This window comes from Sphaeramia orbicularis, chromosome 2 (assembly GCF_902148855.1).
Source record: "Sphaeramia orbicularis chromosome 2, fSphaOr1.1, whole genome shotgun sequence".
Taxonomy (NCBI): domain Eukaryota; kingdom Metazoa; phylum Chordata; class Actinopteri; order Kurtiformes; family Apogonidae; genus Sphaeramia; species Sphaeramia orbicularis.
Genome location: NC_043958.1, coordinates 13,029,050 through 13,043,156, shown reverse-complemented (window position 1 = coordinate 13,043,156; position 14,107 = coordinate 13,029,050). Strand labels below are relative to the sequence as shown.

The following is a 14,107-nucleotide window of genomic DNA, read 5'->3' as shown; positions in this document are numbered from 1 at the left end:
GCCTCCCTGAAAAATCTCTCTAAAATTTGCTGCTATCCTATAACAAAAGATGACACACAATGTTAACGCCTCTCAAAGATGGATTAAGTCACAAGGTATAGTATGAAAAATGTATGTGTGACGTGAAAGCAATCAGATAATGCAGGTAAAGAGTGAACCATTGTAGACTGAGCAATGTGCTACTGATAAAGAGCAATGTGTGTTGGCTTAGGTAGTGATTACACGGCTGTATGAAAAGCCATTATTTTGTTTGGGGAGCCATTAGCTTACGCCACTTGTACACCAGAGGTAACATGTTTAACTACTCAAACAGTCCTATAATGATGGCTGCAAGATGCAGTGAATTAATGGGGAAAATAGTAACCAAATGCATTCATTTAAGTATGCAAGCGCAATTTTAAGGGAACTTAAAACTGTTATTTACTCATTAAATATCAGGAGGAATCACACAATCAGATTTTTAGGACTCATAAATAGTGGACTGTGGCTTTAGCTATACCTTGGCTAAAAAGCATCTGTCATTAGACTTCATATATATCGGCTAACTTGTACTTATGTGACTAAATAAGAAGTGAACTGCTGACAAACCTTTTCAGTGAAACTGTCAAAATGTCAGGGGTCCTCAAGTGTACTATAGAATTCCCATGTCAAAGATATATGTTACAAGACTTGTCTCGTTCTAAATTACAAATCTTCATCCAAGAATTTTCTATTAAGCTTACGTAAACGCAAGCTGATTCTCTTTTCTCCCCCTTCAGCTGAATAAATGAGTTAAGTTGACAAGACCCAGAAGGAAATACTGTAACTCGAACTCCGTATCTCTCTTCACCTACTGCACTGCCTCCGGAGCAGTGTCAGACCCAGAAGATATTTCACACGTTACATATGTCAAGAAAAAAAAAACTTCCCTCTTCTCTGCCACATCCTATAGTTAAACAGATACTTTGGGAAATGCTCCGACAAGCGCACACACACACACACACACACACACTGCGCACTAACACATACGGGCAAGCACACCCCCTTCTTGCGAGGTTCTGCAATGCAAAGCTCCATATAAGGACATGTTGATGATGTAATGGTCCATAGGCAGGGAGCACATCCCTTATTGTTTGGTCTGACTGCAGGAATGCCCACATTACTGCTACTAAGAGAGTGAGACACACACAGAGGAAGAGTGAGGGTCGGCTGTTGTACGGCAAGATAATGAGCTTATGGCAGTGAAGCTGGGAAAGCCTTTGGCACAGGTAGGCACACTGAACATTACTACTAAACTCTGGAAAAGAAACTTTCATTGGAGTTGCCGAACTAGGCTTGAAGACAGAGATGTTCAGGACAGCATCATTTTATGCCGGTGCCTGAACTATTAGTAAAGCTTAAGTTTCATTGTGGTGTTTGAAGTAAAACCCACTGGAGTCGAACTTTCTTGTGTAGTTACTGGATGTTACAACTTAAAAGTTTGAGTATCACATCTCGAAAATTACCTGTTCAACAAAAGTCACCTGAATATTTTTTTTATACTGTATGTTAGCAAATGTTTCAAAGTCTTCTTTAATTATTTGAACAATTCTATTAAAGTTAAGGATATATTTGAAAACATATCAGACTATATGCCTAAATATTTTGTGGGATCTTAAAAATCTAATCAATGAATGGAATCATATTAGTTAAATTAACACATATAAAAACTTAAAAGAAATGCCTTTTTTAAGCAGTTTAACACATTCTTTAGCTTTAACATGCAATGAATCCACCAAGGAGTCAGAGGTGATCCACTTTAGACTAGACCAAAGAACCTTTTAGTAATGATGTGTTAACTATGTAACTTTAATAACTTTAATAACCATAGGCACACTATTGTCAGGGGTACATTATGTCAGAAACATAACTTTCACACAATATTGTAAAAGTTGTTTGCATAACATAATGGTATGTCAAATAGTCCAGTTAAAAGAGAGAGAGCAGAAATATGACGATGATGGTGAGGACATATTGTGTGCATATGTGTTTGATAGAAATGGTTGTGGAATAATAATTATTAATTTTCTTACATCAAAGTAATGACTTGTATTTTTATAATAAATTCAAATATCTGAATTACAATTAAATGTTCATATTTAATGACAAGAACATCCATCAATATAATTAAAAAGTTGCTTACTACAGTCACATTTCTTTCTTTTTTTGGTAACACAATCCATTTCCCATATTACCACTACCAGGAAGTTAATAAATATCAGTCCTACATATTTTACACATGCCGATTGCGCTCTGGGGACATATCACTTAGCCTGTGTGGACTTTAAATACAGTCCATGGACTGCATCACTCAGCGCTCTCCTTCAACCTCTGCCACATATGAGGGCAGTCAGCCCACTATCCACAAGCTTCTTTTGCAGCAGAGGTGGCCATGTGTGCATACACAGGATATATCGGTCTGTACATGCATGACCTAATCACTTGTGGTTAGGAAGCAGCACAGCAGCACTGACATATGGAACGTGTAACACTGCTTTAAGCAGCGGGTGAGCCACAGTTTCCAGCTTTAGGAGCCACATAAATAGAGGGAAGCCCTCTGTGAAGCCGTGCTGGTGCTGTATGTTGGGACACACTGTTGGCTTCGCTGACTGTTCTCTTTGGGATGTCACTTCCTTTTTTAATGACCTTTCTAATGTGTCAGCTTACAGTTAAGAGAGATGCAACATTATATTTGCAGCTAAGCCAGAAACAATCCCGTAACTTTAAGATGTAGTACCTTAACCCATCAAATCACTCTGTGGAACCCATTTTTCCACGACACATTAATGACCCGAGTGGTGGTGGTCATGCATTCATTTTCATTTTGGAGTGACTGAACAGAAAATGGGGCCTGCAACAAAATATGTGCAGGCTGCTGTGTGGGTGGTAAGGTGCCTTGTAATGTGGATAGCCATGAAACTGTTATGTCATCAGCTTCATGTGCAGTACATTACAATTTATTCCTCGAAAATAATGTTCTGTCAAGTTGCACTGAGCTCCACATGGAGAGGGTTGTGCACAAATCCTATACAGAACAAACACAATTTTGTGTTCCCTGAACAGAAATGGCCACTGATTTTACTGACAGTTGGTCACTTGTGGTAACAGTAAAAAAAAATCATTAAAAACTGGTTGGTCTCCAACATTGTTCAGGGTCAAATACAGTACAATAGTATTTTACCAAAGGTCACACAGTCCAGTGTCCCTCCATATGTATTACAGACTTCCACATCTGCATTTAATTAAATCTAACGACAAAAATGGTCTCAGATGTGGCTCTGTTGGCCAAATACACTCATCTATGTGTGTGTCCTTGATGAGAAAGATACAGAACAACTGATCTGGAACAACATTTACTGTATTTACCATGAGGTTCATGGTGAATAAGGTGTATTAAAATGCTTAGAGGTAATTTAACTCATGTTTAAGGCAAGTGTGTTTTGGTCATCCAGGCCTTTCAGTTTTTACTTAAATAAACTTTCCTTTATTGATGTTAAGTGGTCTTTGCACCCAATATACATGATTAATGTCCGTTCTGTGACAGAGATATATTTTAAAAGGGAGTAAAATGGAGACTTTCAAGTCCTAGCAGGGAACAAAGTACATTTATCATTCTATTCTGGCTGGTGACATCAGTAGAAAAATAGTGGGGACTGAGATAAGAGATTGAATAAACACTGATTATAAGCAACAGACTAGTTTGTAAGAGTTTCACTTAGCAACTTAGTGTTTTTACCTATACAATCTACTTTTAGATGACTTTTCAACAAAAGCATAGTTTTGGATACAGAAGCTGCAGTCTGTAGACAGTATCATCCAGTCCAGTCCTTGTAGAAGTAAAAGAGTGAGTGAGAGAAGCTTTATCAACACTTCTAGCAGCCAGTACATAACAAGGGCAAACTAAGTCAACAACTCTTGGATAGGAAAATCTCCACACCATGAATATTCACAGAGCTAACAACATGTTATATAGAAATAGAATTAACACTTTAAAAAGAAAACAAAACTTTGCGCTAGCTTATTTACTTAAACAAAATCATAAAAAATTAACATCCCTGAATCCAATCAGACTACTGCATTCATAATTATTAAATATTTCCATGTTATATATAGAGAGAGTTTTTTTAAGTGTCTTACTGGATGTTACTGACACACATGGATCCAGTTACTCATGTCCTCCTACCTGCTCCCACCCTTCAACAGCTACTGAGGAAAGACATGGTGTGCGCGCGCACACACACACACACACACACACACACACACACACACACACACACACACACACACACACACACACACCACTGCTGAGAAGTGACCCACCCTACTACACTTACATCATGGCCCATAACCATAGTGTACATGTGGAATTAGTGCTCCTTGAGAGTGTGCTTGTGTGTGTAGGGGGGGATTTCTATGTAAACTCTGTGGGATTGTAATTGCCTTTAGAAGCAGGGGGAATTCCTTTAAATGTATAAGAAAAAAAATGGGGAGGAGGAGAGGTGGTGGTGGTGGTGGTGGCTTTGGTAAGGGGAGGAGTGTTGGTAGTAGAGGAACCCCTTAATTAACGGATTGTTCTATGCCAGTGGGCCATCTGTGTGGAAATGCCTGGCAGCTGCATACACAGCAGTCATAACATCCCTTCCCGTGGGGCAGTAGGCACTTTGGCATGGTGATATATGCATGCGTCAGACTTACTGACCCCTGCTACACACTGTACTTAAAGCACTGTAGATGTGTTCATTGGCAAAGCTACACCATGCCTTAGAATCTTCTGCATAGTCTGTACCCAATATATACCAACAAAAAACATGTGGAAATATAGATGGCCCTCATTTATTTTTCTTTCCACCTGAATTTTGAAACATGGATAGCTTCATTTTAAAGAACAGTACATATTTGCATGTGCTCCTCCAATTTCTAGTTTGCTTATTTACATTTGCAATTTCTCACCTCCTCTGATGAGGGTGTAACTTTGAAAGGTCAACATCAGCATTTTGGAAGCCATCCTGCTGTGTTAGTCTTTTCCCCTTATTTCCCAGAGGACATTAGAAGTCTCATGGTGCGCCCTCAAATGCTATGGAAACTTTTTGAAATTCACTGATTGTTAAAGTCAAGGCCTAATTTTTACTGCAGTAACTCAGCTTTCCAAACCATATGAGAATTAGTTGGCAACACGGGAATAAAAAAATGTAACCACAGGTATTTCTGACTACCAACCTGAGAGAGTTAACGTTATGTTTTTTATGATGTGTTAAATTTTCCATGACATAAAACCTTTAGTCCTCCTCAAAAATGCAGGGAAAATAACAGTGTTTATGATGTGCCAGAGAATGGAGAAGTGGGCCCAGTGGGTAATGACAGTGGGGGTTTGTTAAGCACCTTTCAGATACAACATGAGTACAGGGAAAACATGAATACTGCACTAGAATTCACTGAACAATTGATCAGATAAGCACAACCAGCAATTATAGAAAAAAACAAACAAAACAGTTTCACAAAAATGAAACTCATCCTCAATTTTCCTGTTCCCTTGTCTTTTTCAGGTTGAAGCTGTTAATTGATCAGGAAAAGGCCTACCAAGAAAGAAAAGACGAAGAGAACAACAAAAAAGTCACAAGTCTGAAGGAGGAACTGACAAAACTTAAGTCGTTTGCATTGATGGTTGTGGATGAACAACAGCGTCTCACTGAGCAGCTGAATCAACAAACAGCTAAAGTCCAAGAACTGAGTGCCAGCGCTTCACAAGCCCAGGAGGAGCTGAGCTCAGCTAATGCCCGTCTGCAGGAAGAGGAGCAAAAGGTTTTTCGGTTGGAGGCTGAGCTGCGTGACCAAGCCACTAGATATCATCAGGATCAAGAGGCCATGACTGCCAAGTTTACTAGTGAGGATGCTCAAAACAGACAGCTGCGCCAGAAACTGTCAACCCTCAGCAGGCAGCTGGATGAGCTAGAGGAGACCAACAAAACCCTGCGCAGGGCTGAGGAAGAGCTGCTGGAGCTGAGGGACAAAATAAGCCGTGGTGAATGTGGAAACTCCAGCCTCATGTCTGAGCTTGAAGAGTTACGGAAGAGGGTCCTTGAAATGGAGGGAAAGGATGAGGAGCTGATCAGAATGGAAGACCACTGCAGAGATCTGAACAAAAAACTGGAGAAAGAGGCCAGCCAAAGCCGGAGCCTGAAGTTAGAGGTTGATAAACTGAACCACAGAATTATGGATTTAGAAAAGCTGGAGGATGCATTCAGCAAGTGTAAACAAGAATGTGGCTCACTTAAAAGTAATCTGGAAAAAGAGAGGACGGTGTCAAAGGTTCTGACCAGTGAGCTGGAAGCCTTGAAACTCCGTGTCAAAGAGTTGGAAGGTGCTGAAAGTCAGTTAGCAAAGACAGAGTTAACACTAAAAGAAGATCTTACAAAGCTGAAGACGCTGACTGTAATGTTGGTGGATGAAAGGAAAGCAATGGCAGAAAAGCTAAAGCAAATGGAGAACAAAGTACAGAACAGCACTGGCAAACTTCAGGCTGAGCAGGACAAAGTTACATCTGTCACAGAAAAGCTAATAGAAGAAAGCAAGAAAGCACTGAAATCAAAGGCTGAGCTGGAGGATAAAATGTGCAGTGCCACAAAGGAAAGGGATGATCTGAAGGCCAAGCTGAGGACTGAAGAGGAAAAGAGTAGTGATTTGGAGTCCAAGATCAGTATGATGAAGAAAAGGCTGCAGTCACTGGAGACCTTAGAAAGAGAATATCTGAGGAATAAAGCAAAAGAGGAACACATCAAAACACCCATTGCCAACCGCTTCCAGCAAGAAGATAACAAGGTCAAGGATTTGACACAGGAGGTTGAACGCCTTAGGCGTAAACTGAAAGACATGAAGGTGGTAGAAGGTGATTTATTAAAATCTGAGGAGTTTGAGTCACTGGAGAAAAGATTTACCAATGAACAAGAGAAAGCAAAGGCACTGATGGAAGAGCTGGAAATATCCAAAAAGGAACTTTCCAAGTACCAGCTGGCTGAAAAGAAAGAATGTAACCAAGAAACTGTCCTGTATAAACGCCTGAAAGAAGAGGAGGCAAAGTCAAGCCATTTGACCAGAGAGGTAGCAGCTCTGAAGGAGAAGATCCATGAGTACATGGGAACAGAGGATTCCATCTGCCGTATGAAAAGTGATCATTCTACCCTGCAAAGAAAACTGACTCAGCAGGAAGTCAGAAATAAAGAACTCGCCAGAGAAATGGAGACACTCACACGGGAGCTTGAGAGATATAGACGCTTTAGCAAGAGTCTCCGTCCTGGCATGAATGGAAGACGATTCTCAGACCTACATGTTTCCACCAAGGAAGTCCAAACAGAGCCACTGGACCTCATGTCTCCCAACTGCAAGACAATGGCACCACCACTGGAACGTGCTGTGGTGAATGGGAAACTGTACGATGAAAGTGAAGTTGAGGATAACGCAAATTACAACAATGAGCTTCAGCTCACCAAATGCAGTCCGTCACTCATCAACAATGTAAATAACCTCAACAACAATATGAGAAGAGCTCGAGTCCCATTCCTTAAAAATAAAGATACCCCCCATCAGGTAAATGGGAAAGTGCAACCTCGGCAGAATGGAAACCACGTCCAGCCTGGAGATGTTGTGTTGACCCACAGTCCAGGACAGCCTCTGCACATTAAAGTGACTCCTGACCATGGACATAACACAGCTACACTAGAAATCACCAGCCCAACCACAGAAAACACCCAGTCATTCACCAGCACTGCCGTCATACCCACAAGTGGAGGTCCACCCAAACAGAGAATTACCATCATTCAGAATGCCTCCATATCCCCTACTGCTAAATCCATTTCCCCTACAACAAAATCTAAAGGTTCCCCTATGCCTGATGACCCCTGTTCACCAGATAGGGCCCTATCACCTTTCACTATGGCTACATACTCCAGAGCCATGACCCCAGACTCTTGTGGCTCTGTAACACCAGACAGAGCTATGTCACCAATACAGATAGTTTCCGTCACAACAGGCACCCCTGACCGCTCCCACTCCACGGAGCCAGTGGAGGTTGTTGGAGGACATGCCGTCTTCCGTGTGACCCCTGAGAGGCAGAGCAGCTGGCAGGTCCAAAGATCTAACAGTTCAGGGCCCAACGTCATCACCACAGAAGACAACAAAATCCACATTCACTTAGGGAGCCCTTTCATTCAAAGCATCAGTAGTCCATCACAAACCATGAGCCCATGCCACACCCCTGGACTCCAAGAGCAGAGGACTCAGGTCCTGGCAAACTGTACTCCTGCTGCCAAAGGCAACAGCAAAATCACAAGTAGCATCATGATTAAGCCCACCTCCACCCCAATCCAAAGGCCATCGCAAATTACAGTAAGTAATGCCTATGACTGACAAAACCCTCCATCCCATCCTTTGTTACTCAATCCCGCCCCTGAGATCCAGAATGACCTTTGACCCCTATATCCCAACAGTATACCCTGACACATCTTCTCTGTTTTACTTGATTTATGCATAGAGTTGAACCTGAGTTTGAATATTTTTTATCATTGTTTTGGTTGATTTGCTTGATTCTGTGTGAGTAAATTCAAACACCTGTTTGCCTGCATGAAAGAACAATATTATTTGACTTCATTTGACATAACACCGAGTTTTAACTTATGTGCACTTACTGTATTGTACTCAGTGGCTAATTTGCCATGTAGTCAGACTTTTCACACTGATGTATCATACCATTTTTTTCTACTTCATATTCCACATACTGCATTAAGTTGTTTGATTTTCTGAGAATTAAAGTGTGCAGAAAGAAGTGTTATGTTTTTAGTTTGTCATCCATGCCTGCAAATTTCATTTATTCTCTAAATACAGCATGCTTTGAATGTGTTTAATGAAAAAACAAAACAGTGGAAAATGGTTAGATTGAAATCAGATGTTTGATTTGATTGTTGGTGCATGCAAAGTAATTTCTTAACAACTAAGATTTAAACATAGTGTGTGTATGTTACACAGTGTGTATATTAAAAAAAGTATTTCACGTTCTCATTTGATAAAGAAGACTGTTAACACTATGCTGGATCAAATTAAATAACCAACTGAAAGAAAAGTCTGAAAAACTTTTGTGCTCATATTCATCTAGTTTACAAGATGAAAAAAAATCCCCTTTGGGATTGGGACATGTTTTCTTGAGTTCAAATCACAGGCTGATGTCATAGTTTCTTCTTTCAGTGCAGCGCACAGAAACCCAGTGACCGAGAATGAAACACTGTGATTTTAAACTTGGAGTTCTCTTAAATGATTCAATGGAAACTCTGTGATGTTCTTTCAATCTCGGAGTACCAAAGTGCTCCATAAAGCCGCTGCTGAAGGTGAATCTTTAAAATAACTGTACAATTTATTGTAGGTGTGAAATTATTGCTGCTCTTTTCCTTTGAACTGTCATACATCATTAGAAAAGTGTGTGGATACTAAAAGATGGTGGGCAAAAACTTTAAGACTTTTGTACTTGTAGTTACCTTTGCTTGAACAACACAAAGTACAGAATACTCGCCATGCAAGAAAAATCAGACTCATAAGGAGTGACTGCAATATCTGGATTCAAAAAACAATGATTCATAACAATATTATTGTATAACACAAATGGACATCAGCCTGCAAACACTCTCAAGTGACAAACACTGGTATATAAACTAACCCGGTTAAGCCTATGATGGAAAAATCTTGAATCAATTCATCCATTTCAATGCTGAGAAACAAGGGAAAAGCTGTTTTTTATAGCCCACTGCTGAGAGGACTTCCACAGATATTTGCACTTCAGGAAACGCACAATGAACACCAAACGGCCCCTGCAGAAAACCTGATACAATGTTTAGGTCTTAGCAACACTAATGCAATTGTTGATAGCTTAACCTCAGTGCTCTTTTAGCAGAAGTCTCACTTTTCTTGCTATTCACTGGTTAGTAACCTAAAACTTCTGTTTTATTTTGTTTTCCGCCATGAATCATGTCCTTCGAAATGAGTCACCAGCACAACTTACTAAAGTTTGTCCATGTATATGCATTCTTCTAAATGTGGTTTAACATGCCCACAGTGGAAATGTTACCACATACGTGAGACTTGTTTAAACTCAATCTGGACGGACGGTCAAGACAAGATGATGAAGGATGGGAGAGGAAGAGAGAGGATAAAATAGAGAGGATGTGGCATGATTGTATCAGTTGTGGTATGTTTGGAAATGCCTTGTCTCAATGCAAGCTAATATACAGAAGTTTATTTGCAAAGTAGAGTAGAAGAGTTTTCCTTCCCTTCATTTGGAATAAAAAAGTAAAAGTCTACTTTAGAATAAAAGTCAAGTAAATATATATATGTGAATATCTGAAGAGCATGTTACTTGTGAATATACAGCGAACTTTATGGTTATGGTGCATTGTGGTACTTAGGATATTTGTTACAACTAACAATTCCAGAATAACATAATGATATATATCAGTACCAACAACACTACACCAATAGTGTGGGTTTTACAGAATCTATTCATCCTCTATATCAAGAAGAGCTGATAAGAAAAGTCAGCTATCTTCCAGCCGGCATGTGTCCAAACTTCTCATTAAATCACTCTGGTCACAATGAAATCAATCATATTTAAGGCAAAAATTTCTAAAACCAACAGGAAGGCGATGGATGGGTGTTAAAAAAAATCCCTGAAAAGGCAGAGGAGCTGGTCAACTCTCCTAAAGAAGTAATAACTCAAAACAACTGGTGCAGTAAAGTGATGCTTCCTACACTGGACACAGCCAATACATGCACACAGTGTCACTAAGAGGAAATGATTAAATCAAGCATTAAATCGAATGAGAAGGAGGGAGCACAGCTGGAGAAACCAGATCCAAAGCAGTCTGGGCGTGATGAGATGATGCAGGGACTAAACAAGATGCTATTCATTAGACCACTAGTTGAGAAACCACTGAGCAGCTGGGATCGCTGTCTGTGACCTCAATTACCCCCTGACTCATTTCAGACTTACTTGATTCATAAACTACACATTTAGTTGAGCCAACGAAGACAGATCTGTGCACGGTATCTCTGCCAGACTGATAAAACGTCTATTAAATAACACGCTGGAGGCCAAAGTGTATATCACCAAAAAGCCAGCAGTTATACTTGCTTGTGTTGGCTGACAATGAGCTTGTAATCATACTAAACACACAGAGGAATTGCTAATTAAAAGCAGCATTTGGGGGTGAAAGTAACATTAAAACAAAAGCATAAAAAATCCTGTTGTAATTTTAAACAATCGGCTACTGACGTGAGGAAAGTACAGCCAAGAAATTCTAATTACCACGCTGCATGCCAGAAAGACAAGATGTGAATCAGGTATCACACTGCAGGCGAGAGCGGATTTCCTTGCTTTAGTGATAATAATCACAGAGGAATTTGCTCACCTTTACCGAGAGGCACAATAAAACAGGGAAAGGACAATAATGGTACAGGGAGGGCAGGGCCAGGCTTTTTTCTAAACAAAAGGTTTTATGCTGTGTGAGTGTGAGACAGTAGACGCTGTAAAACTAGCCTCTCTCCCACTGCAACACAAGCACCAAAACAAACCTTGTGTTTGGTTGCTTGGGAAACAGCCGCGCCGACACTGCAGAGCATAGGGCAGAGGAAGTACTTAGCTGAACTCCTGCTGCACTGCTGATATATGAGAGAACAAAGCCGCACATTAAGGTTCTTTCCATGTAAAATCAAGAGTGCTAGCATGACGTGGAGCCTGTACAGATTTTCTGGCCCATTAGTTTTGCTAAAGCGTAGGCCCTAATCATTCTGAAATTTATACCCTGTATGAATATGTAAGGATACCGTTCACTGGAGATTTTTGTTAATTTTCAAAACCTCAAGAGTTGAACATATCCAACTCACAAAGACACTGGTTTAGTTGTGTGACGAAACTGGAAATCTAAAAAAGTTTCAGTTTCTCTTAAGTTTCAGAAACCAGGTCACATAAATTGAGAGAGAGAGAGAGAGAGAGAGAGAGAGAGAGAGAGAGAGAGAGAGAGAGAGACAGACAGACAGACAGACAGATGGATAGACAGATATAGATGATCGATCGACTGATAGATAGATTTACTTTATTAATCCCCAAGGGGAAATTCAAAATTCAAAATACGGTCACCGCTCCACAGAAACAGTCATACCACATCAAAAATAAATAAATAAATGTAGCGTGTAATAGCTAAGAATAAGTTAGATTAAAAAGAAAGTAGAATTAAAAGACAACATGTGTTTTCTACCTATCACTATCTATTAATACAGTCAATAGAGTTTAATGCTTTCTTGTTTCATATTTGGCACAAATACACTCTGTATTTATTGACTGCAACAACACTAAATTAAAGGTAATTTGATCGCGTTCAGAGACATCTGGAGAGTGAATAATGTACTGAAGTAATGTGTTTGAAAATGGAATGATGTGCAGGTTACAACCCTTGATAACCTGCTGACTACTGTCACAGAATAATTTATCCACTTTATAGAGAGAGAGAATCAAACATTAGACTGTTTCGGAGTCTTAAGTCTATGATTTATAGGTCAAGCTACAAAGAAGAGCTGAAATACAAAACCTGCAGTAGGACACAAAAACAATAAATTTAACGACTGTTTTCAAAACTCACTCTTAAAAACATGATGACAAGTGTGGTTTCATGCAAAGTACTGTGGGTACAGATCAAATTTGAGCTGTTTATGCAAAACATTAGCTCATCTGCAGAAATATCTGTATTTACATAAAGTAAATCAAAATTAATGAGAAGTACATGTGCTCTCGAATTCAACCAGTTGCTGAGGTTACTCAGAAGCAGTGGAAAGGCCTGATCTGGATACTGTAAACAGGATGTGATTTCCACTGTACAAGCGCTGATGTAAAACTGATATACCTCAGCATACAGGCATGTTACTGTGCATATACACACTGATTAAAAAGTGATTGCACAGTAAGTGAAGCAGTAAGTTGTTTAAGAATTTGAGAAATGTGATTGTTTCCCTTGCTATTTGCTTTTTTTTGTTTTGTTTGCAGAGTCTGGTGCCAAACAATGGTTTATATGGTTGTTAAAATTGTGATTAAGTGAGACTACAAGGTGTGACAAAAGCCAACAGAAATAATGTCCACCTTAAGCATTGTGTAACGCCATACTCACAACATGCTTCAGATTGAAACTTTTAACACCTATTTCTACTTTGGTCAGTGTTTTACATCTGAATACCCATGGTAGATTCATTTAAAAGCCACATCCTTGTGTTTTAGGAGCATTTTAATGACAGTTATTTTTAAAAAAAAATGTGTTATAAGTTATTCTCCTGTAGTACAGTAATATACGGGACCAGTGTCATGTACAGCAAAATAAGAAAGATTTGGTATCATCTAGTGGTCATTATTAGCACTGCAACAACTTGACTCAGCTACTACAAACTATTAAAACCCATTTTAAATATGTGTGTATCCCTCTGCTCTAAATGTCTCCATTTTTCTGAACTGTATTTATCAAACACAACTTAAATAACTGCAATTTCATCAGTTTATGCCAAGCTTAACTTCATAGTTTCTTTTATCTATATTCCACAGGTACCTCTAGAAGCATTCCGACGACCAGGACCTACGAGAATACCCAAACCGAAGGGCTACGGCTCCCAGAAGGGGGCGACCAGCACAGCAGCCCATACAGGACTGCAGAGCAAGACTCAGCTTCCACAGAATAGTCTAAGCATTGGGAAAGAGCAGCCCACACAAACACCTGCAGGACACAACAACAACAACCCCAACCTGATGAACCGCAGACTGTGACGTTATCCTTCACATTTTTAGACGTGTGTAGTCACTGGTAACCTGTCATCATTAATCCATAAAGACCCAGTGCTACTTTTGTGTCAGTTCCCAAATCATTTTTTTTTCTCTAGATTTAACCATTCTAAAGTGATTTATCCGCATTTATCATAATATTACTCTCTTCATTTTGCATTTTTTCGGTGAATATCAGCTATTTTCTCATATTTAATTTACTGACCGTGTACTTTAAACATCATACTGAGATTACAT

At 39.6% G+C, this 14,107-nt stretch overlaps 1 protein-coding gene across 2 annotated transcripts in view; it reads left to right on the top strand.

The window, feature by feature from the left end:
• filip1l (filamin A interacting protein 1-like) overlaps positions 1–14,107 on the top strand; it is a 77,894-nt gene that overhangs the window by 63,185 nt on the left and 602 nt on the right. For both annotated transcript variants that reach the window (XM_030158427.1, XM_030158424.1), the window contains exons 5-6: positions 5,562–8,397; positions 13,637–13,906. In XM_030158427.1, the coding sequence (XP_030014287.1) occupies positions 5,562–8,397; positions 13,637–13,855 (3,055 nt within the window). In that variant the 3' untranslated portion in view covers positions 13,856–13,906. The remainder of the gene's footprint in view (positions 1–5,561; positions 8,398–13,636; positions 13,907–14,107) is intronic.